General features: G+C 45.5%; 1 protein-coding gene across 1 annotated transcript in view; it reads right to left on the bottom strand.

Annotated features, from left to right (window-relative positions):
- The window catches only part of LOC126187638 (sodium-coupled monocarboxylate transporter 2-like), a 91,298-nt gene that overhangs the window by 58,747 nt on the left and 10,018 nt on the right, over nucleotides 1-22,533 (bottom strand). Inside the window, exons 2-3 of the mRNA XM_049928836.1 lie at nucleotides 19,399-19,767; nucleotides 13,147-13,306 (exon numbers count right to left, since the gene is read on the bottom strand). Of these exons, the coding sequence (XP_049784793.1) occupies nucleotides 13,147-13,306; nucleotides 19,399-19,610 (372 nt within the window). The 5' untranslated portion in view covers nucleotides 19,611-19,767. The remainder of the gene's footprint in view (nucleotides 1-13,146; nucleotides 13,307-19,398; nucleotides 19,768-22,533) is intronic.

Here is a 22,533-nt window from a genome sequence, read left to right as displayed (position 1 = left end):
TTTATTTTCGTGCTGTTTACACAAAACCAAACAGAATTATAAATCTCAAGGTCGATTTGACTGAGTGGAGACACGACTCCGTTATTAAGGGTAAGAAGGAAGGAACGAATCTTTTCACCATTCTTCGTTATCGTTCGTCGTGTAATGCTGTCGGAGGCAGGTGCTGCGTCGGTACGGCACGGTCGCCTCAGAGCCGTGCTGCGAATGTAGGCTGCCCTCATCAGCAATCGCTACGTTGCGGCGGGTCCCACCTACGGTCTCCGCGTTCTCTGCCCGTTGTCGGTTGCGTGGCCGAAGCTGTGCTATCACGGTGTCGGAAGACGGATGTTCTCGACGTGTGGAGGAGAGCCCATGTTCTCGCGCTTCCGCGGTGTCTTCACGACTCCCCTCTCTCAGCTCAACTCCTCTTCGAAATATTCTTCCTTTCGACGTTGTCTTTGGCGGACGAAATTTTCAATGCAGCCCCTTGACAGATCGCCGTTTCATCACCACGCCTCTCCGTGCGGGGTGGAAATTTCCTGTCTGGCGTGGGCTGGCGTGTGCCTCGTGAATTGGTATCTTTCTCACGATTTCACATTCTTAAGATGTTAACCTACATTCCGAGGCTGTTGGGAGAGCAGCTACACAAAACTCCTTTACAAACGCTCTCTCTGCGTGAGCCCTGGACAGACTCATGTTTGGGCTCCGTCTCAAAATCTGCCGGCGTCCGTGGTTTATAAGGAACGTCCTCACTGTCGAGGAAAACATCTTCTTAAGAATCCTGGCTTCTTTCACATGGCTCCCTGCGCCAATTGCCCGTGCTTTTTACGCGCTCCTGCCTGTGCCCAAGGGGTGCTGGAATTGTCGGCACATTCCTGCATTCTAAGGCCGCTGCCGCCCAGCCAGGAGAAACTCAGATGCTTCTCTGCGTACATTCTTGGCGTTCCGTTCTAATGGCTGCAGATGTCCATCAGTTCTGGGCACGCTTCTCATTGTCAGACAGGCCCTTCGCATTGAGTCCCTCCTTGAGTGAGGCGATGACGTCAACCCGGCTTCCCATTGTGTGCTTGAAGAATGATGTGCTTGCAGTATGACTGCAGTGTCCCTCTTCTTGGGGCTCCCCCCAGGCAGTCCGGCTCCTTCTTCCTCCATGGCCGTTCGTGGCAACTTAGAGAAAGTGGCTGTGGTCCGATGTATTGCAACATGTAGTCCACAAGTGTAACGGGCCAGCCAGTGGATTACCAGTGTCGGTCTGCTGGTGACGCGTCTTTGAGAATCAAGCACAAAACAGTCACAGATGACAACAGCAACACCAGCATGTTTTCGTGGCAACTATAGTAGATGGCGCTGCGATCAGCGGTGATTCCTTTGCCAGCAGGTGGCGTGAAGACCACAAGTAAGAGGCGCCGCACTAACAGCACTACTTGATCCGCGATGTCCCGTTCCCACAAGTTGATCATCTCGTATTCCTCCGCCTACAAAGTATTTAACCCGCCACATGGCCACAGCAAGGAAATTTAGCGGAAATCCTCAATCAAGTGCTCCAATTAAGGGACCTACCCTTCTGCTTGAAAATATATGCGAACTAGAAGCCATTCTGAACACAAACAAGGATCCTTAGCTTGTACAAACTACTGGACCATCAACTTCTTCCTGTCCGTCTCGAAGGTTTTCGAGAGACCATACGTGAAGTGACTGTCGCTGCGCATCTACCAAGAACACCTAGTATCAAACGAGTAGTTTGTGCTTAGGAGTGGACACGCCACCGTTCGTCAGCTGTTGAGGATATAAGAGCTCGCCATGAGGCCTCTGGAGACGAGGAGTACCTTAGGGCTTTGCTTCTGGACGTTTCTAGGGCCTTTGACTCATATATAAACTCTTCGTGCACGGGATCCCGACGTCACATGGAGTCCCCCTGCGGCAATACTGTTCATGTGATGGCGGACCAAGGGATGTCGACCGAGAGACGGATATAATAAGTCGTAGGTTGAGGCCTATTTCTTTAAGCCATATTCGTTTATTAACTGTTTTGCCTTAATCCTCTATCTGTGTTAGTGTTACTTCTTCTAATGTACCGCGTTCAGCTGCATCATGTTAATCTTTCATTTCGCTCCTAGATTACATTTTAGAATTTTTATGATTGTTTCTGTATTTATAGGCCTACATTTTATGTACATCACTTGAGTCCATAATGTATCCTGCATATATGATGACTCACGATATAATTTACTTTGCCCTTACTTTTTATCATGGCTTTCACTCTATACTCCCCTCTTCACTCATTTGGCCTATCTAACATCGTCTTGTTGCCTATTACGGCACATATTTTTACAAGTCGGTGAGGGCGAGGCTTATTTTTCTCCCATTCGTTTATTTGTTTCGCCTCAGTCATCTTTCTATTTCATTATTGCTTTGTATAATCTGCGGCACCGAGACTGATAATTTTTTTATTATATTGCTGTTTAAATTACTACACTCATATTTGAGATTCATGGTGTTTGTACATATTTAACTTATTTTTCGCCACTCGAGGCCATAGTGTATCACACATATGACTATTTATTTAGTATGGTCTGTGTTAGCATTAGTTCTTATCACTGTTGTTATTGTTTCTGTACTTTGTTCATTCATTTTTACCAATGTGCCATTGCCTTGTGGCCTAAAAATCATATTTTCACATTGTTGGGAGTCATTTAGCCCATTGGCCTACCGAAGCCCGTTCATATTCCACGAGTATTATGTTCTTAAATGAAGTATTGTAAGCAATCTGGCCTGTCAGTCCGGATTTTCTATACCTTCGCTAATAACGTACATGTACACGTCGGCGCTTACGCCGCAATGCGCCTCCAGACCCCCAGCGTCACCCTCCACACAGTCTTTTTTAGCGTTGATACCGTGCAGCTACCGGGCTCGGGAAGTGCGAATACAGCTCTCGGTTTCTGTTTCCTTCATACCACACAGGGGGACGTTATATTTTTATGTCAGATTGATTGTCAGGCCCTCACCTTTTTTCTAGTTCCGTAAACCAGCAATTTTTGGAGCTCTTGCACTGACTGGCCCGACTGCACGTTATGTCTTACCAACTACAATAAGTAACTCGCCTTTTTCCGATATATTGCTTATTTACCTTTTTCAGGTATGTTTTATTCTCCTCTCCTTTGTATGTTACAGTCTCTTACATCTCCTAGTCGGGACTTAAAAATCCCGAAACCGGTCGTGGTTTGAACAAATGATAAGTATACTGAAGCGGATCTTTCTAAATAAATTATCGTTGTGTGGGGGTCCGCCGCTGACTCACACGTTGCTGCCCTGCAGAGGATGCAAAATCTGTCGCCTAAACTAGCGCTGCGCCTTCCCAGGCTGTAATGCACCTGCCAACACCATGAGGATAGGACATTGCGGTGTTGCAGGATCGATTTCGCCAGTCGGCGTATGTGTCTTATAAAAGGCGAGACACTATCACAGCCAGCTAGTTAGTGGTTTGGCCAACAACAATGGCCGAGATCCCATTGGCCGGACCTGTCGCGGGAGTAATAATCCTCGCATTGGCATGGGAAAATTACACCTCACGAAACCAGAGGCCAATTCACTAAGAAAGGGTTCAGCACCAAAACCCATTAGAAAAAGCAAGAACAGCACTTAGGCTTTTACCTAGCAGCAGGCCGAGTTACGTTTCTTCATCCATAAACGCGACGAAGACGAGAGCGAGGTAGTTGAAATCACCCGCACCACCCTGGACGTGTTCTACTTCCAAGCCTTCTACGAAATGCCAGGAACATGCTACGAGCTACACCCACCGACCTCGGCCTCCCAGGACTCTGCCGCCAGCACTTGGCATCTACCGGTCCCCAGACTTTTAGTGAGTGTCATTTTTGGACAGTCGTTCTGTTATTCAGGTAAAATTTACGGTCATAGTGATCCATTAGGAACCCTCGTTCGGTCAACGGGCAGGGCGAAGAAGTGGACAGAAATTCGAGGCGCAGTCTTACCCTTGGGGTGGAAAACTGCCACTGAAAGCAGGGAGAATCAACAATGATTAATGGCTTGAGGAAGCAGAAGGCAATGGAAGCCACTGCAGCAAAGACACAAAATGTATGTGCCTATATGATATGCAGCCTGTAATGTTGGAAAAGGATCAATACGCTTCTCTCCATTAGCAAAAAGAGTACGGAATAGTTCCCCAATCTGATCTGCAGCAGGGGCTCCCAATGGAGAGCTGGCCATAACAAAAAGATGAAATAATCAATGAACGGATAATATTCTACGAGTTGAAGCTTGGCATGCCAAAAATTTGAGCGTAGTAGAAAAACAAAATATCTGAAAAAGAAATGAAAAAGCTCAATCTAGATATACTGGGAGTTAGTCAATTGAATTGGAAAGAGGATGAGGATTTCGGGTCAGACGAACATATGGTAATATCAATAATAGCAGAAAATTATATGATGGGAAAAGTATTTTTATGACTAGGAAAGCAGGGCAGAGAGTTACTGTGAACTGTTCACTGACAGGGTTATTCTCATCAGATTCGACAGCACATCAACACCGACAACAATAGCTCAAGTTCACATGCCTACGTCACAAGCTGAAAACGAACATATAGAGAACGTACGCGGGGATAATGAACGAGCAGTTAAGTCTCTAAATGGAAATTAAAATCTAAGACTCGTGCGGGTTGAAATGCTGTTATAGTGTAAGGAAGAGAAGAAACGATTACAGAGGAAAATAGGCCTGGCAGTAGGAGAAGGAAGAGGGTGAGATTAGTGTTTAACTTCCCCGTCAATAACGTAGGAAGTGGGAAAGATAGGAAAAGGCAAGCAGTGTTCTGCAGTAATTTTCAGGTGGTAATGGCGAAAACTCTCTTCCAGAATAAGAAGAGCAGGTGGTATACTCGGGAAAGACCCAGAGACTCGAAAAGGTTTCTGCGGCATTACGTCGTGGTCAGACAGAGATACAGAAATCAGATATTTGATTGTACGGCGTAAGGAGGAGCAGATTTAGATTCTGATCATACTTAAGTAATGATGAAAAGTAGACTGTAGTTTAAGAGAACCGTCAGGAAGAATCAGTATGGGATGAAGTGGAACACTGAACTACCGAGCAAAAGTGAGACGCGCTTGAACCTGGCTAAGGATGTCATTTTGCGATAAGTAATGTCAGAGTAGGCAGTTAAGGTTGAAGACGAGTGAATGTCTCTAAAACAGGCATTCACAGATGTTGGACAAACAAACACAGGCACAATGAGAGATATCGTCGAGGCCAAGATTTTAGTTGCTAAATAATCTCTTTTGGAGATACAATGCTCAGCTATGGCTGACAAACTGGGCTGCCAAAGGCGAGTGCGGCGATAATGCTCAACGCACCTTTCCCGTACTGTGCGCCTTTTCTGACCTGTGTAGGCTTTGCGACACTGACAAAGTGTTCTGTAGATTGCAGCACTCCGCAGTCCCAGATCGTCATTTGCTGAACTGAAAAGAGCACAAGTCTTTGTCGGTGGGTGGAGCACGCTGAATTGAAGCGCAATTGCTCCTTCTCCTCTTAATCATGTGGCTAGTCACGTTTCTTCATACTTAAAGTTATGATGATCTGATGTGGAGAACATCCATTACCTTTAATCACAGATTATAGGTGTTCCAGCTCCTTTCCTAGGCTGCTTCCATCAGACACAACATGTTCTCAGTGCACCAATGTTAGAAGGACGTCCATGGTTTGTGATAAGTGGTGGCAGCTAGACGTCTGAAAATTCATGTCTGTATGTGTGGACATACTGTAAACGGAATGCCCCAATGATCAGAACGTCGGAAATATTTCGCCGAAATTAGGAAAAATCTTAAGGAAGCCTCATGTCAAAGTACTACTTCTCCCACTTTCAAAGACTTGCGCCCTTGTCAGTTCGGCAGAGGATGATCCGGGTGTGGGGGGCTGAAATCTACAGAATACCTTACGAATGTAGCGAAGCGTACATTCGTCAGAGAACACGCACACTATGTAAAAGATGCGTTGAACATCATCGCCCCACTTAGCTTTCGCAGCTCAGCAAATGAGCCTCAGTCGAGCACTGCATCTCCACAACGCGTTCTATGGATTATTTCGGCTGGAGTCCCGAACTTCTTGGAATATTCTTTAAGCTCGTAAAATTTCAATAATCACATCAGTAACGGTTCTGTCACACTCCCTGGGTGCACTCTGGAAATTCTTTATATCTGTCGATTTTGTTCCATTAAGAGCGATATGTTTAATTCTGCCTGTAAGGAAGTCTTGCATCCAGTTACAAAATCTAGCCCAGTACTCGGTACGCTCGTTTTTTTATTTTTTATTTTATTTATTTATTTATTTATTTATTTATTTTTTACCAAACGGCAGTGCGATGCGGTATCAAAATGCCTTCCCGAAGTCATGAAGCCAAGGAACAATGCATCAACTTGAGCGGTGTTATCTGCAACGCTATGGATCTAATGAAGGGGCAGAGCGAGCTGAGATTCGCAGGTTCTGCGGAATCCATGTTGATTTTTATAGAGGTTATTATCCTTCTCAAAAAGCATTATAATTTTTTAGCGTAAAACATGTTCCACAACGCTTCAACAGATGGACGTTTTATAATTATGAGTACCTACCATACGACCATTCTTGGATACGGAGAAGACCTGAATTTCTTTTCAGCCACTAGTTAACTTCCGTTGCACCAGTGAACTACGACAGACTGCTGCTAGAAGCGGAGCAAGTTCTTTCGCGTAATCCTTGTACAGTCTTACAGTGCATCGTCTGGGTGCTGTTGGCTTTTCACTACTAAGCGATTCGAGTAGCTTTTCATTCTGCGATCTGTTATCCAAATATCTGCCGTTTCGCCGTTCATACGATGACTGAAAGGAGCAGTCGTATTATGATTTTGTGTGGTAAAACAATTTCGTAAACCGGAATTCAGTATTTTGGCCTTCCCTCTATTTTTCTCCATTGTGGTGTTGATATGGTCACTGAGTGATGCGATCGATGGTTTCGAACAGCTTACTGGTTTTACACGAGACCAGAAGTTCTAGTCAGATCAGTTGACAAAATTTTACTTCCAGAACCACTGAACATTTCTCGCATTGTTCTTCTTATGTCATTCACTTCGTTCAGCTTTTGTTACTCAGCTGGATTTTAAATTCCCTTGAAACTGTGATGAAGCCCCTCCTTGCTTACGTTACAGTTTTCTAACACGGTAATTAAACTGTGCTGGGTCTTTCCCATCCCTTAAGTCGTTGCTCGCAATAAGTGGTCTACGGCTTATTGAACGACGCTTTCGAGTTTCATTCTTTCTCCACATCTTTGTTTTTAACACTGAATGTTTGATGCCGATTACTCAGATACTCCGTAGTTTGTATCCTGTCACTCCAACCAAGCAAATATAATTTCCTATCATTTTTAACTTATATCAAAAAAGTTTTGCGTCCCCCCGGTTCCCAGAACTTCTAGAGATAGACGTTGACTGTGGATATTGTAGCACAGACACAGTACCTTTGACTGCCCAGGCGTCTCGGAGTGACCAAAGCGTTGTTGTTGGGACATGGAGGAGATACAGAGACAGGAACTGTCGATGACATGCCACGCTCAGGCCACCCAAGGGCTACTACGGCACTGGATGACCGCTACCTACGGATTATGGCTCGGAGGAACACTGACAGCAACGCCTTCATGTTGAATAATGCCTTTCGTGCAGCCACAGGACGTCGTGTTACGACTCAAACGGTGCACAATAGGCTGCATGATGCGCAACTTCACTCCCGACGTCCATGGCGAGGTCCATTTTTGCAACCGCGACACTATGCAGCGCGGTACAGATGGGCCCAACAACATGCTGAATGGACGGCACCACGTTCTCTTTACCGATGAGTGTCGCATATGCCTTCAACCAGACAATCATCAGAGACGTGTTTGGAGGCAATCCGGTCAGGCCGTGCATCTTAGACACACTGTTCAGCGAGAGCAGCAAGGTGGAGGTTCCCAGCTGTTTTCGGGTGGCATTATGTGGAGCCGACGTACGCCGCTGATGGTCATGGAAGGCACCGTAACGGCTGTACGATACGTGAGTGCCGTACTCCGACCGATAGTGCATCCATATCGGCAGCATATTGGCGAGGTATTCGTATTCGTCTTCATGGACGACAATTCACGCCTCCAGCGTGCACACCTTGTGAATGACTTCCTTCAGGATAACGACATCGCTCGACTAGAGTGGCCAGCACGTTCTGAAGACATTAGCCCTATCGAACACGCCTGGGATAAGTTTGAAAAGGGCTGTTAATGGATGACGTGATCCACCAACAACTCTGAGGATTCTACACCGATTCGCCGTTGATGAGTGGGAGAATCTGGACCAATAGTGCCTTGATGAACTTGCGGATAGCATGCCACGACGAATACAGGCAAGCTTCAATGCAAGAGGACGTGCTGCTGGGTATTAGAGGTACCGGTGTGTACAGCAATCTGGACCATCACCTCTGAAGGTCTCGCTGTATGGTGATATAACATACTTTGTGTGGTTTTCATGAGCGGTAAAAAGGGCGGAAATGATGTTTATGTTGATCTCTGTTCCAATTTTCTGTACAGGTTCCGGAACTCTCGGAACCCAGGTGATGCAAAACTTTTTTTGAGGTGTGTAAAATGGTGCAAGATGTTAAAATTTCAGAGAAAAATAGAATATAGACAAAGATGGGGGATGTGCAATACATATATAGAGGAAATAATAGCAATGGAAGACCAAGAACGAAGAGGTAGGATTAAAAAGGATGTAAGGTGCATGCAGCCTTTCGCCTCTACTACTGGACATGTACATCGAAAGTGCAATGATGGAAATAGAAGAAAGTTTCAGCAATGAGATTAAAATTCCCGGTCAAAGGATTTGAGTGGAAAGATGTGTTTATGAATTTGCTATCCTCGGTGAAAGTGATGAAGAGTTACGGATCTGTTGAATGGAATGAGTACAGAATATGGATTGAGAGTAAACTGAAAAAAAAAACGGACGAAGCGAAGAGGACATAAAAAGCAGACTAGCATTTTCAAACAGGGCATTTCTTGTCAAAAGAAGTGTACTTGCATCAAACATAGGCCTTAATATTGGGCCGGCCGCGGTGGTCTAGCGGATCTGGCGCTGCAGTCCGGAAACGCGGGACTGCTACGGTCGCAGGTTCGAATCCTGCCTCGGGCATGGGTGTGTGTGATGTCCTTAGGTTAGTTAGGTTTAAGTAGTTCTAAGTTCTAGGGGACTTATGACCTAAGATGTTGAGTCCCATAGTGCTGAGAGCCATTTGAACCATTTGAACCAACCTTAATATTGGGTAGAAATATCTGAGAATGTACTTTGGAGCACAGTACTGCATGATTCCAGTGATCATCTACAATGACAGAGCCTGAACAGGAAAGAATGGAAGTGTTTGATGTGTAGTGCTACAAATAATTTAGAATGTCGGGTGGACTGATAAGAGGAATAGTGAGCGGATTCTCCGCAGAACGCTAGAAGAAAGGAACATATGGAAAACACTGACAAGCAGAAGCGAGATGATGATAGCACATTTACTGAAACAAGCTGTACGGGAGGACAGAGATTATAATTCAATCAACAAACAATAGAGGATACAGTGTGCAGTTGCTACACTGAGATGGAAGGTTGGCACATGAGACGAATTCGTGGTGGGAGGCGTGAAACCAGTTACAAGACCGATCAAGTAAAAAATGTTTTTGTAGTGAATTTATAACTACAGGAATTATGAATAGATGAGGAATTTTGTTAGACCAAATAAAGTGTTTCCTGTTTTATATCTGCCTGGGAGCTTCGTCTTGCTTAGAGAGACTTGTGGAAGTTGACGATACCGTCCTCGTAAATGTAGCCCCATATGTGAATAAGATGGATGCCAGAAATATCAGCACCATGATGACCTGTAAGGCGGACCACAACTAAACCGTCGGCGCTGTGGTAAGTCCGTAGTTGATAAAGTCTCCACGCTTTGTAAGTGAAACTCACAGTGGCAGATGTGGAGAGTGTTCTAGACGATCGTCTGAGAATCCCCTTGGAGGCGGGTCACCTGCCTGGTGCTGACACCGGCGTGGTGTTCATGTTCTACACTTGTTGTTCCAACGCATGTGTACATTGCTATTCATCCCATTCCGTAAACGAGCCTGTCTCACACAAAAGACGAATCACTGTTCCAAGTAGTTTATGGTGCGGTGCTGCCGGCTGGCATACTTTTCCAGGTACAGTTGTGCCATCGACCGTCCGTTACTATTTTCCTGTTTGTATGTAAAAGCCATGTAGTCCTGTTCCGAGCGCTGACATCTGTCAGCACTACACTAAACGACGCACGTCGGTCCCAGAGTTAGTTGGCAACAGCAGAGGAGCAAGTGCCTCATACACTGATGTCTGAGAGTGTCGCTGTCAGGGACAATGTTATTGTCCGCTTGTGTGTAGAGCTAAAACACCAGTATAAATATCATATTCCCACGTATCACATATGTTGTCATGTGTGCTTTCAATCGTTTTGAAACCAAAATCGTTGAAACCTACGCTGTCAATGATATTTTATCTCTAAGTGGTTGGTTGGTTGGGTTGGGGAAGGAGACCAGACAGCGTGGTCATCGGTCTCATCGGATTAGGGAAGGATTGGGAAGGAAGTCGGCCGTGCCCTTTCAGAGGAACCATCCCAGCATTTGCTTGGAGTGATTTAGGGAAATCACGGAAAACCTAAATCAGGATGGCCGGACGCGGGATTGAACCGTCGTCCTCCCGAATGCGAGTCCAGTGTCTAACCACTGCGCCACCCCGCTCGGTCATCTCTAAGTGGGTACATCCCTTGTAACTCATTTGTGGCCTTATGTCCATATGACCTGATTTCCTCTGTATCATCTCAGGAATGGTAACCTGTTGTTTGTCCCCATTCAACAGAGTCACCCAGTATAACAGACGTTTTCAGGGCGTTCAATTACTTAAGAAAATTATCGTAAATGATGCGCTTCTTAAGGTAACCACAGTGTGCGACTAATCATGAGAAGTACAACACTATAAAAAAGTATGTAAACAGGTAGAGAACTTTGTCTTGTATGAGTGATAATACAAATATACAAATAGCACTTGGTGTTCAAGATGAGTTTTCATTGTACAGCAAAGTGTACATTGATTTGAAATTTACTGGAAAGTAGCAACTTAGTGACAGAGCGGGACTGGAACCTGGGATAGTAGCTTTTCACGAACAAGTGATCTAGAGTCTGAGCTATGTCACCGCGACAAACGACTCGCATTCAAAGCCGCCCTTCCGGCAGTACCTGTTGCGTACCTTCTACTCTGTCAAGATTAGAGCACACTTCACTGCAGAGTGAAAATTCATTTCGATTACTGTATGGCTTGGCCAGCTGTCTACAGTGTCCTTTCTTCCAGGAGTGTTAGACCCGCAAGGTTTCTGCGAATTTTGAAATGTACGAGGGAGTTACTGGTGGGAGTCAGGTTGTGAGGACGGAGAGTCGTAGAGCACTCGGCCGCGAAGGCGAAGGTTTGAGTTCGGGTGTGGCACACAATTTTAATCTGTCAGGAAGGTTTAACGGTTCATGTTGCAAACCACTGTTTTTCTGAACTACAGCAAGGCCTTTTGAAATATTTTACTGGAGTGAAACGACTGCGCAGGTAAGTGATGTGACAATTTAAAAGCGATCTTACCCCAATTCTGAACTGCCGACACTTCTACAAAAAGGGCAACTAGGGACATGAGGTAGATAAAAAAGACACTAAAATACACCTCGACGCTGACTCATTGTTATTACGAGTAGCTCCAATAAGTAATTCAACACTTTCTTGTTTTATTTTTTCAGAAAGCAGGTTCGTTTTATTCTGGACTCCAATCAATACACCATACTGTTCCCCATTCTTTAGGCTAAAAATCCTATTTTTCCAAATAATCTCTGTTCCATGCGACGGCCTTACCTTCCAGAGAGAACCCGTATGCCCGCGCGGTACCACTGGCAGACGTCGGAGCCAACATCTTGCTTGCATCAGTAACCTCCCCCTCATCGATGTACTGTTACTCACGGAGTGCATCCTTCATTCGGCCAAAAAGATGGAGGTTGGAAGGCGCGAGACCTGGGCTTCAGGGTGCATGAGGAACAACAGTCCAAAGAAGTTTCGCGAGCACCTCTCTGGTGCCTAGACTTGTGTGATGTCCAGCTGAGCAGCGATGTGTTTGATTCTGATCCACCGTTCACCTCCGATGAGAGTGTCCACACGTTCCGTCACTGCAGGAGTAGCACTTGTGTGCAACCTGCCGGCACCCAGGGGATCAAAAATGGTTCAAATGGCTCTGAGCACTATGGGACTTAACTGCTGTGGTCATTAGTCCCCTAGAACTTAGAACTACTTAAACCTAACTAACCTAAGGACATCACATACACCCATGCCCGAGGCAGGATTCGAACCTGCGACCGTAGCGGTCGCGCGGCTCCAGACTGTAGCGCCTAGAACCGCTGGCCACTCCGGCCGGCCTCAGGGGATCGAACAGGTTTGCTCATCCATGTTGCGATGATGAAAGACGCCTGGCAACGACTCACCGTGCTTTTATTTACTCCAAGTCTCTGAAAACATTGTGCAAGTGCCTATGAAGATGTGCGACAAACTGGCTTTTCATCAAGAGAAAATGACTGCTCTCTTCTTAGAATGCAGCTCCGTTATAGACGCCACTATCGGAACTCCATGAAACGATTTCCCATAACAAATTCCGAATGTTTCCAACCGAAACTGGCCGCCGAAAAAGTGTTGCATTACTTATTAAATGCCCCACGTATATTACAGCGTGAAATGCGGGAGCCCCTAACGTAAGCATATAGCTTAAAGTATTGTACAGTTCTAGAGAAGATTTTACTGTTCTAATCACCTGAAATTTGAAGCAGCTACATTGGCAGTAACACTACATTGGTTACCATTTTTACAGTTTACGAGTGTTTATCTTCTGTCATATGTCGAGAAAACCGAAACGCAACGGAAAATTATTATTTTATCCATATTTTTATATTCCCCTCCTTTCTATCACTCAAACGCACGCACACGCACACACGCACGCACACACACACACACACACACACACACACACACACACACACACACACTCACACACACACACACGCACGCACGCACACATACACAGGTTCATAGCATACCTCATATGTAGACGTGAGCTGCAAGCCGAAAAAGACTGGCAGGTACAACCAGTTGACAATGAGGCAGGTGAGAACGGTAGAAATAACCACCAGCCCGTATAGTGTCCCGTACAGGTAGATCTCAGAAGGTACTCCCATCAGAGTTATTCCAGATATATGACTGGAACATAGGCATACATGTGATTCACTACATTTCACTATATGCTCGATAACAGTAAAGATTGTCTGATCTTAAACTGAACAAGTAACAGAACATCAAATGCGTGCGTGCCGTCACTTGCAAGATTTTGTTTCGTGAGTAGCATCAGACAACAGGTTCTGTAAGCTGCGTGCTTACTCTATTCACACACAACTGTTGCAGATCTTACAGTAGTTTAATAGGTTAACTAATTCTTATTACAAATAAGTAGCGCTGTGCTAACGACTAAAGGCAAATGAAAGTGATTTTAAAATACGCATCTACGAGTACGTCTGTTTTACCATAGATATAGTACTGCGATGCGAACGGACAAAAATTTATTTTTTACGATGGATGTTATCATATGAGCACATGTGTCAATGAAGCGAAGTGCAACAGCTCATGGCAAAGATCTGCAACAAGTTCTTGAAATTAATCTACTGTAGAGTTGCGGTGTTTTGACAACAAATTCAGCAGTTACAGTTCATTCAAAGAAAAGAATGTATAACAACACAGCAACTCTATTTTGGGAGCTATGACTCCGTAAGTACTACATGTGTTAACACGTATTTTATATAGGTGATGTTTAGCATCTAGCCACATAATATCTCATTTGCCATTATAACAGTGTAGGAAATACTGCAACAGTACACGAGTTCTGCACACTACGCGAGTTCTTTAGAAACGGTCTTATCCTACCGTTACTAGACTCGGACCAGAGCCCCTCGTAAGACTGTAGCGTGTATTACTTGGCAAGGTTTCCATTTTTGTCCTCATATATAACGAAGTTTTTGTGATTACGTAGTTTACAATACGTTTTACGAGCGTTGCCCAGAAAGTAATGCATTACATGTTCTCTTCTCAGCAGAAAACAATACTACGAATGCGAAACGTTGCGTATGTCTTATTTGAAGTCTCATTAGTGAGCGCGCCAAGTTTCCGCCACTTCCGACAGATAGCCTAGCTGCAGGACAGTTCCAAAATGGCATCTGTAGGTGAAGTACGTTACAAGCGATGTGTCGTCATTGAATTTCTCACTGCAGAGAAAGAGACTGTGGGGCATATTGACGAACACTTGTGCACAGTCTATAGAGCATCTGCTGTTGGCAAAGTACAATTAGTCGCTGGGCACGGAGGATAAGGTCATCAGAAGGTGGTTCGGCGGAGCTCCACGATTTGCAGCGGTTTCGGAGACTACCCACGGCTGTCGCATGTGACATGTTGTAGTGAGTTGATGTTGTAATTCGCGAGGACAGACGCATTACGTCTCGGAAGTTTGTGCTACATCTGTCAATCAGCAAAGGAAGTGTGAGTGCAATTATCCGCATTCTTGGATATTCAAAAAGGTGTGTACCGACAGGGCATCACACCCTTGTTTCGCACTGGAAGAAGTCCATAGAACGGGATGGAGGTTACATGGAAAAATAGGGTGTGTAGATAAAACACCTTTCTTTCGTGTTTGTAATTCTCATTATGTTCAATAAAGAATTGTTGAAGAAAAAATTGCGATCCATTACTTTCTGGCCAACCTTCGCTCATTATATGTAAACTCTATATAATCTACATACTTCATGAAAATATCTTCCTTACATATTAAAAAAGAGCAGATTGAGTCTCTTTTTCGATCCATACTGATCCATGAGCTGAACTAAGTACAAGATGATGGATACATTTGTTTACATCGGCTGTTGATTTGATGTCCCACAGAACATGATACGTGTACAGATATGGACACTTTGGGAGCTACTGAAAACATAGTTCCTCGTAATGCTGATCATTGTAAAGCTATACTTTAAATTATTTAGGTTTGAAATCTGTTGGTAATGATGAAAGAAGAATATTCTGTCAGTTATTATTTCCATCATTTCAAATTAAAAGCACTGTATGAAATTTTTGGAGGTTCGTGATTCTATTAAGTGGTTGAATCAGGCTAATGGAGTTACGGTACTGGACTGTAATAGGAAATCCAGCTACCTATGATTTGTTGTAACTATCAGAGTACTGTTAAATGTTTTATGGATCTGGAGTGTTAAAATATATTTTGTAGATCGGTGTCTCACATTCTATAACATGAACCACTGGTTAATCATTGCTATATTTACTGATGTTAATTGTGCTGACTTACGACACATAGGCAAGCAAATGCAGCTGTGTAACAAAATAAGTTAGTTCATATCAAAAGACATTAGCCATGTAAAATACTTGTAAGAAACTGCAGAAATAGATATTTGTTGCGTTATTAATATACCAGCGTTTAAATTTTATACCAGTTCCTACTGTGTTTTAGCTGTAGAGTTTGTAGAATCTGTGAGACAGGGTGCATGCCAACAGACATTGGGATAAATATCATCCACACAAACCCCAATACACACTCCTGGAAATGGAAAAAAGAACACATTGACACCGGTGTGTCAGACCCACCATACTTGCTCCGGACACTGCGAGAGGGCCGTACAAGCAATGATCACACGCACGGCACAGCGGACACACCAGGAACCGCGGTGTTGGCCGTCGAATGGCGCTAGCTGCGCAGCATTTGTGCACCGCCGCCGTCAGTGTCAGCCAGTTTGCCGTGGCATACGGAGCTCCATCGCAGTCTTTAACACTGGTAGCATGCCGCGACAGCGTGGACGTGAACCGTATGTGCAGTTGACGGACTTTGAGCGAGGGCGTATAGTGGGCATGCGGGAGGCCGGGTGGACGCACCGCCGAATTGCTCAACACGTGGGGCGTGAGGTCTCCACAGTACATCGATGTTGTCGCCAGTGGTCGGCGGAAGGTGCACGTGCCCGTCGACCTGGGACCGGACCGCAGCGACGCACGGATGCACGCCAACACCGTAGGATCCTACGCAGTGCCGTAGGGGACCGCACCGCCACTTCCCAGCAAATTAGGGACACTGTTGCTCCTGGGGTATCGGCGACGACCATTCGCAACCGTCTCCATGAAGCTGGGCAACGGTCCCGCACACCGTTAGGCCGTCTTCCGCTCACGCCCCAACATCGTGCAGCCCGCCTCCAGTGGTGTCGCGACAGGCGTGAATGGAGGGACGAATGGAGACGTCTCGTCTTCAGCGATGAGAGTCGCTTCTGCCTTGGTGCCAATGATGGTCGTATGCGTGTTTGGCGCCGTGCAGGTGAGCGGCACAATCAGGACTGCATACGACCGAGGCACACAGGGCCAACACCCGGCATCATGGTGTGGGGAGCGATCTCCTACACTGGCCGTACACCACTGGTGATCGTCGAGGGGACACTGAACAGTGCACGGTACATCCAAACCGTCATCGAACCCATCGTTCTACCATTCCTAGACTGGCAAGGGAACTTGCTGTTCCAACAGGACAATGCACGTCCGCATGTATCCCGTACCACCCAACGTGCTCTAGAAGGTGTAAGTCAACTGCCCTGGCCAGCAAGACCTCCGGATCTGTCCCCCATTGAGCATGTTTGGGACTGGATGAAGCGTCGTCTCACGCGGTCTGCACGTCCAGCACGAACGCTGGTCCAACTGAGGCGCCAGGTGGAAATGGCATGGCAAGCCGTTCCACAGGACTACATCCAGCATCTCTACGATCGTCTCCATGGGAGAATAGCAGCCTGCATTGCTTCGAAAGGTGGATATACACTGTACTAGTGCCGACATTGTGCATGCTCTGTTGCCTGTGTCTATGTGCCTGTGGTTCTGTCAGTGTGATCATGTGATGTATCTGACCCCAGGAATGTGTCAATAAAGTTCCCCCTTCCTGGGACAATGAATTCACGGTGTTCTTATTTCAATTTCCAGGAGTGTAGATGGGCAAATAAGGACTGAAACTGATGTACAATCTGTGTAACTGCTCACGCATAAAAGTTTCTAACGAGTATAGAAGAATGGAAAAGATAGCTGAGAACCTGTTACATGACGATCAGTTTATCTTTGGAAGGGTGAAAACACCAGTTCTCCAGCGAAACTTGCGGTACTAGCACTCCTGGAATAAGCATATTGCGGAGATATGCCTTAGGCACATCCTGCGGAACGATTCCAGAATTAATTTTTCACTCTGCAGCGGAGTGTGCGTTGTTGTGAAACTGCCTGGCAGATTAAAACTGAGTGCCAGACCGAGACTCGATCTCAGGAACTTTGCCTTTCGTTGGAAAGCGTTCTACCATCCCAGCTACCCGAGCTCTTTTGTGAAATTTGGAAGGTAGGAATTGGCGTATTGGCAGAAGTGAAGCTGTGAGGACGCGTCGTGTATAGTGCTTGGGTATTTCAGTTGGTAGAGAACTTACCAAATGTTCAAATGTGTGTGAAATCTTATGGGACTTAACTGCTAAGGTCATCAGTCCCTAAGCTTGGACACTACTGAACCTAAATTATCCTAAGAACAAACACACACACCCATGCCGGAGAGAGGACTCGAACCTCCGCCGGGACCAGCCGCACAGTCCGTGACTGCTGCGCCACAGTCCGCTCGGCTAATCCCGCGCGGCGAGAACTTACCCGGAGAAGGCAAAGGTCCCGTTTTCGAATCTAGATCCGGCACACAGTTTTAATCTGCCAGTAGATTACAACCTTCATGGTACTAGAGGGAGATGCAGTGGGTAAAAACGGTAGGGAAAGACAGAGATTTGAACGCATGTAGGAAATAACTTCCGTGGCAGCAGAGGGCAAAAGCTGCAGAGGAATACCTCTGCGTGGAGAATGTGTAATATATAACTGAAGAAGCTGTCTGCAAGTGCTTCACTGAGATGCAAAGATTATTACAGGAGAGATATTCTTGGTGGTGATCCGCATCAAACCAGCGCACTGTCGCCTGATAAACAAAGTAAGAGCCTACGGAATATCAGACCAGCTGTGTGGCTGGATTTAAGAGTTTTTAGCAAACAGAACACAGCATGTTGTTCTAAATGGAGAGACGTCTACAGACGTTAAGGTAACCTCTGGCGTGCCACAGGGGAGTGTTATGGGACCATTGTTTTTCACAATATATATATATATATATATATATATATATATAAATGATCTAGTAGATAGTGTCGGAAGTTCCATGCGGCTTTTCGCGGATGATGCTGTAGTATACAGAGACGTTGGAGCATTAGAAAACTGCAACGAAATGCAGGAAGATCTGCAACGCATAGGCACTTGGTGCAGGGAGTGGCAACTGACCCTTAACATAGACAAATGTAATGTATTGCGAATACATAGAAAGAAGGATCCTTTATTGTATGATTATATGATAGCGAAACAAACACTGGTAGCAGTTACTTCTGTAAAATATCTGGGAGTATGCGTGTGGAACGATTTGAAGTGGAATTATCATATAAAATTAATTGTTGGTAAGGCAGGTACCAGGTTGAGAGTCATTGGGAGAGTCCTTAGAAAATGTAGTCCATCAACAAAGGAGGTGGCTTACAAAACACTTGTTCGACCTATACTTGAGTATTGCTCATCACTGTGGGATCAGTACCAGGTCGGGTTGACGGAGGAGATAGAGAAGATCCAAAGAAGAGCGGCACGTTTCGTCACAGGGTTATTTGGTAAGCGTGACAGCGAACGGAGATGTTTAGCAAACTGAAGTGGCAGACTCTGCAAGAAAAACGCTCTGCATCGCGGTGTAGCTTGCTGTCCAGGTTTCGAGAGGGTGCGTTTCTGGATGAGGTATCGAATGTATTGCTTCCCCCTACTTATACCTCCCGGGAGATCATGAATGTAAAATTAAGAGAGATTCGAGCGCGCACGGAGGCTTTCAGGCAGTCGTTCTTCCCGCGAACCATACGCGACTGGAACAGGAAAGGGAGGTAATGACAGTGGCACGTAAAGTGCCCTCCGCCACACACCGTTGGGTGGCTTGCGGAGTATAAATGTGGATGTAGATGTAGATGAGACTGATGAAAATAAAATAAAAAATAAAGAAAGAGTGTGTCGTTGTCGAATGAACATACTGAGAAGGATGTTCAAGAATTCCATTCGGCTATATGTCAATGGCTCTAGGAAATTTTAGTGGTTTGGTGAATCAGTTAACTTTTCGCTAACGTCCGTACTGTTTCACTGGCTCATTTCCCAGTCGTAATGCGACGGTGCAGCCCACGTACCTGGCCACCAGCGACACGGCCACCGGCAGGACGCTCATGCTCTTGCCGCCGTGCAGGTAGTCCACTTTGGCGGTGTTCTTGGCCCGGCCGCACACGCCGAAGTAGACGCCAACGACCAGGGAGACTGCCAGCATGAGTCCGAACACCATGTGGTCCAGCCAGCCGAAGCGCAGTCCGGGCAGCATAAGTCCCGCAGCGGCGTCCTCATCCATGGCAGCGACTCTTTAAGACAGCACTGTACGGGCTCGGGCGGCGAGCAGCGGCGGCCGACTGAACCGTCTCCTCACGTGGTAGAGGGGCAGGGCAGGTCGTGAAGCCGACCGCTCGCTGCCAACAGCGCCCCGCGCCGACCTCGTGCAACTGCGACCTCTGCGAACAGCCAGCGGAAACTCCCGCTCTGACGTCTCCCTGTTTAGTGTCGAGTCTACCATCGCCTATAGCAAGACGAAACAGCTACGTGACAGTAAAATGTAAATATTGTGTGACTAGGGTCTCCCACATTCCATTGGAACTACTGACGGCCTTGGGAGAGCCAGTCCAGACAAAACTCTACCATCTGGCGAGCAAGATGTATGATACAGGCGAAATACCCTCAGACTTCGGGAAGAATATAATAATTCCAATCCCAAAGAAAGCAGGCGTTGACAATTGTGAAAATTACCGAACTATCAGTTTAATAAGCCACAGCTGCAAAATACTAACGCGAATACTTTACAGACGAATGGAAAAACTGGTAGAAGTCGACCTCGGCGAAGATCAGTTTGGATTCCGCAGAAATGTTGGAACACGTGACGCAATACTGACCCTACGACTTACCTTAGAAGAAAGATTAAGGAAAGGCAAACCTATATTCCTAGCATTTGTAGACTTAGAGAAAGCTTTTGACAATGTTGACTGGAATACTCTCTTTCAAATTCTAAAGGTGGCAGGGGTAAAATACAGGGGGTGAAAGGCTATTTACAATTTGTACAGAAACCACATGGCAGTTATAAGAGTCGAGGGGCATTAAAGGGAAGCAGTGGTTGGGAAGCGAGTGAGACAGGGTTGTAGCCTGTCCCCGATCTTATTCAATCTGTATATTGAGCAAGCAGTAAAGGAAACAAAAAATTCGGAGTAGGTATTAAAGTCCATGGAGAAGAAATAAAAACTTTGAGGTTCGCCGATGACATTGTAATTCTGTCAGGGACAGCAAAAGACTTGGAAGAGCAGTTCAACGGAATGGATGGTGTCTTGAAAGGAGGATATAAGATGAACATCAACAAAAGCAACACGAGGATAATGGAATGTAGTCGAATTTAGTCGGGTGATGCTGAGGGAATTAGATTAGGAAATGAGACACTTAAAGCAGTAATGGAGTTTTGCCATTTGGGGAGCAAAATAACTGATGATGGTCGAAGTAGAGAGGATATAAAATGTAGACTGGCAATGGCAAGGAAAGCGTTTCTGAAGAAGAGAAATTTGTTAACATCGAGTATAGATTTAAGTGTCAGGAAGTCATTTCTGAAAGTATTTGTAGGGAGTGTAGCCATGTATGGAAGTGAAACATGGACGATAAATAGTTTAGACTAGAAGAGAATAGAAGCTTTCGAAATGTGGTGCTACAGAAGAATGCTGAAGATTAGAGGGGTAGATCACATAACTAATGAGGAGGTATTGAATAGAATTGGGGAGGAGAGGAGTTTGTGGCACAACTTGACAAGAGGAAGGGACCGGTTGGTAGGACATGTTCAGAGGCATCAAGGGATGACAAATTTAGAATTGCAGGGTAACGCGGAGGGTGAAAATCGTAGAGGGGGAGCAAAAGATGAATACACTAAGCAGATTCAGAAGGATGTAGGTTGCAGTAAGTACTGGAAGATGAAGAAGCTTGCAGGATAGAGTAGCATGGAGAGCTGCATGAAACCAGTCTCAGGACTGAAGACGACAACAACAACCGGGCCTCCAGTCGGGTAGACCGTTCGCCGGGAGCAAGTCATTCGATCTGACGCCACTTCGGCGACTTGCGCGTCGATGGGGATGAAATGATGATAGCAACACCCAGTCCTTGAGCGGAGACAATCTCCGACCATGCTGGGAATCGATCCCGGGTCCTTAGGATTGACATTTTGTCGCGCTGATCACTCATATACCGGGTTTACACCTGAAATTCAATATGGCGTACGATGTGCGTTTTATAAATAATGCATCATATCTTTTCTCTCTCAGTCTTAGTTGAAAGAATGCGGAATTTGTTTTGGAACATCGTGAAACATGCCCGCTTCATTCGCTGTAGTTTCATAACGTTCCGCTTGGTGCCTGTAACGGAGCTGCGTTCCAACAGGAAGGAAAAAAGATGGATTTTAATGTATCTTCGACATCGAGGTCACTAGAGACGAAATACAAACTTGAATTATGTCGATCATGGGGAAGGATAGGGAAGGAAATCGGCCTTGGCCTCTCAAAGGAACAATCTCAGCATTTGCCTGGACTGATTTAGATAAATCAATGGAAACCTAAATCTGGGTTGCCGGACGCGGGTTGGAACAGTCGTCCTCCCGAATGCGAGTCCAGTGTGCCAACCAATGCGCCACCTCGCTCGGTTCAGGTGCGCTTCAGGCGGAGAGCTGCCACTGAGTTTCTTTTAGGGGAAAACCAGGCCATCGAAGATATTCATATGCACTCACAGAATGTCGACGGAGACATGGGAACATGGCACCAAACAGGTGCAGTTAGAAAGCAAAAAGAATCTTGTAACACCTCGGTTCAGTTTACAGTGATAAAAGCTATAAAAAGAATAATTTAAAATTAAGAATAGAATTTTTAGAGGCGAAATAGTGTAAAATCAGAGTTCGGTAATTGCAGATCAAAAGTATAGTACATCAGCAAGTAGTTTAACGTCTAAATACAGCAAAGCCACGGAAGTTTCGTCATGGAGAAGGCAGTGACGTTAAACAATTGAGATGAAAAACCTATAAAAAGGCCTGATCGTCATTATCGCCGCCTTTTTTCCTTTATAGTTTCGTTAAAGGGCGGGGAACCCGTGTCAGTCAGCGAGACAAGAATTAGATTGGACTTTATCGTGTTAAGATTCACGATAAACTTTAGAATATTACGGAGATTAAAAGTGATGTAGTGTACGATCTCTGACTGTTGGTA

This window comes from Schistocerca cancellata, chromosome 5, assembly GCF_023864275.1.
Source record: "Schistocerca cancellata isolate TAMUIC-IGC-003103 chromosome 5, iqSchCanc2.1, whole genome shotgun sequence".
Classification (NCBI taxonomy): Eukaryota; Metazoa; Arthropoda; class Insecta; order Orthoptera; family Acrididae; genus Schistocerca; species Schistocerca cancellata.
Note: the sequence above shows the minus strand (reverse complement) of the source record. Positions and strands in the feature narration are given on the sequence as shown.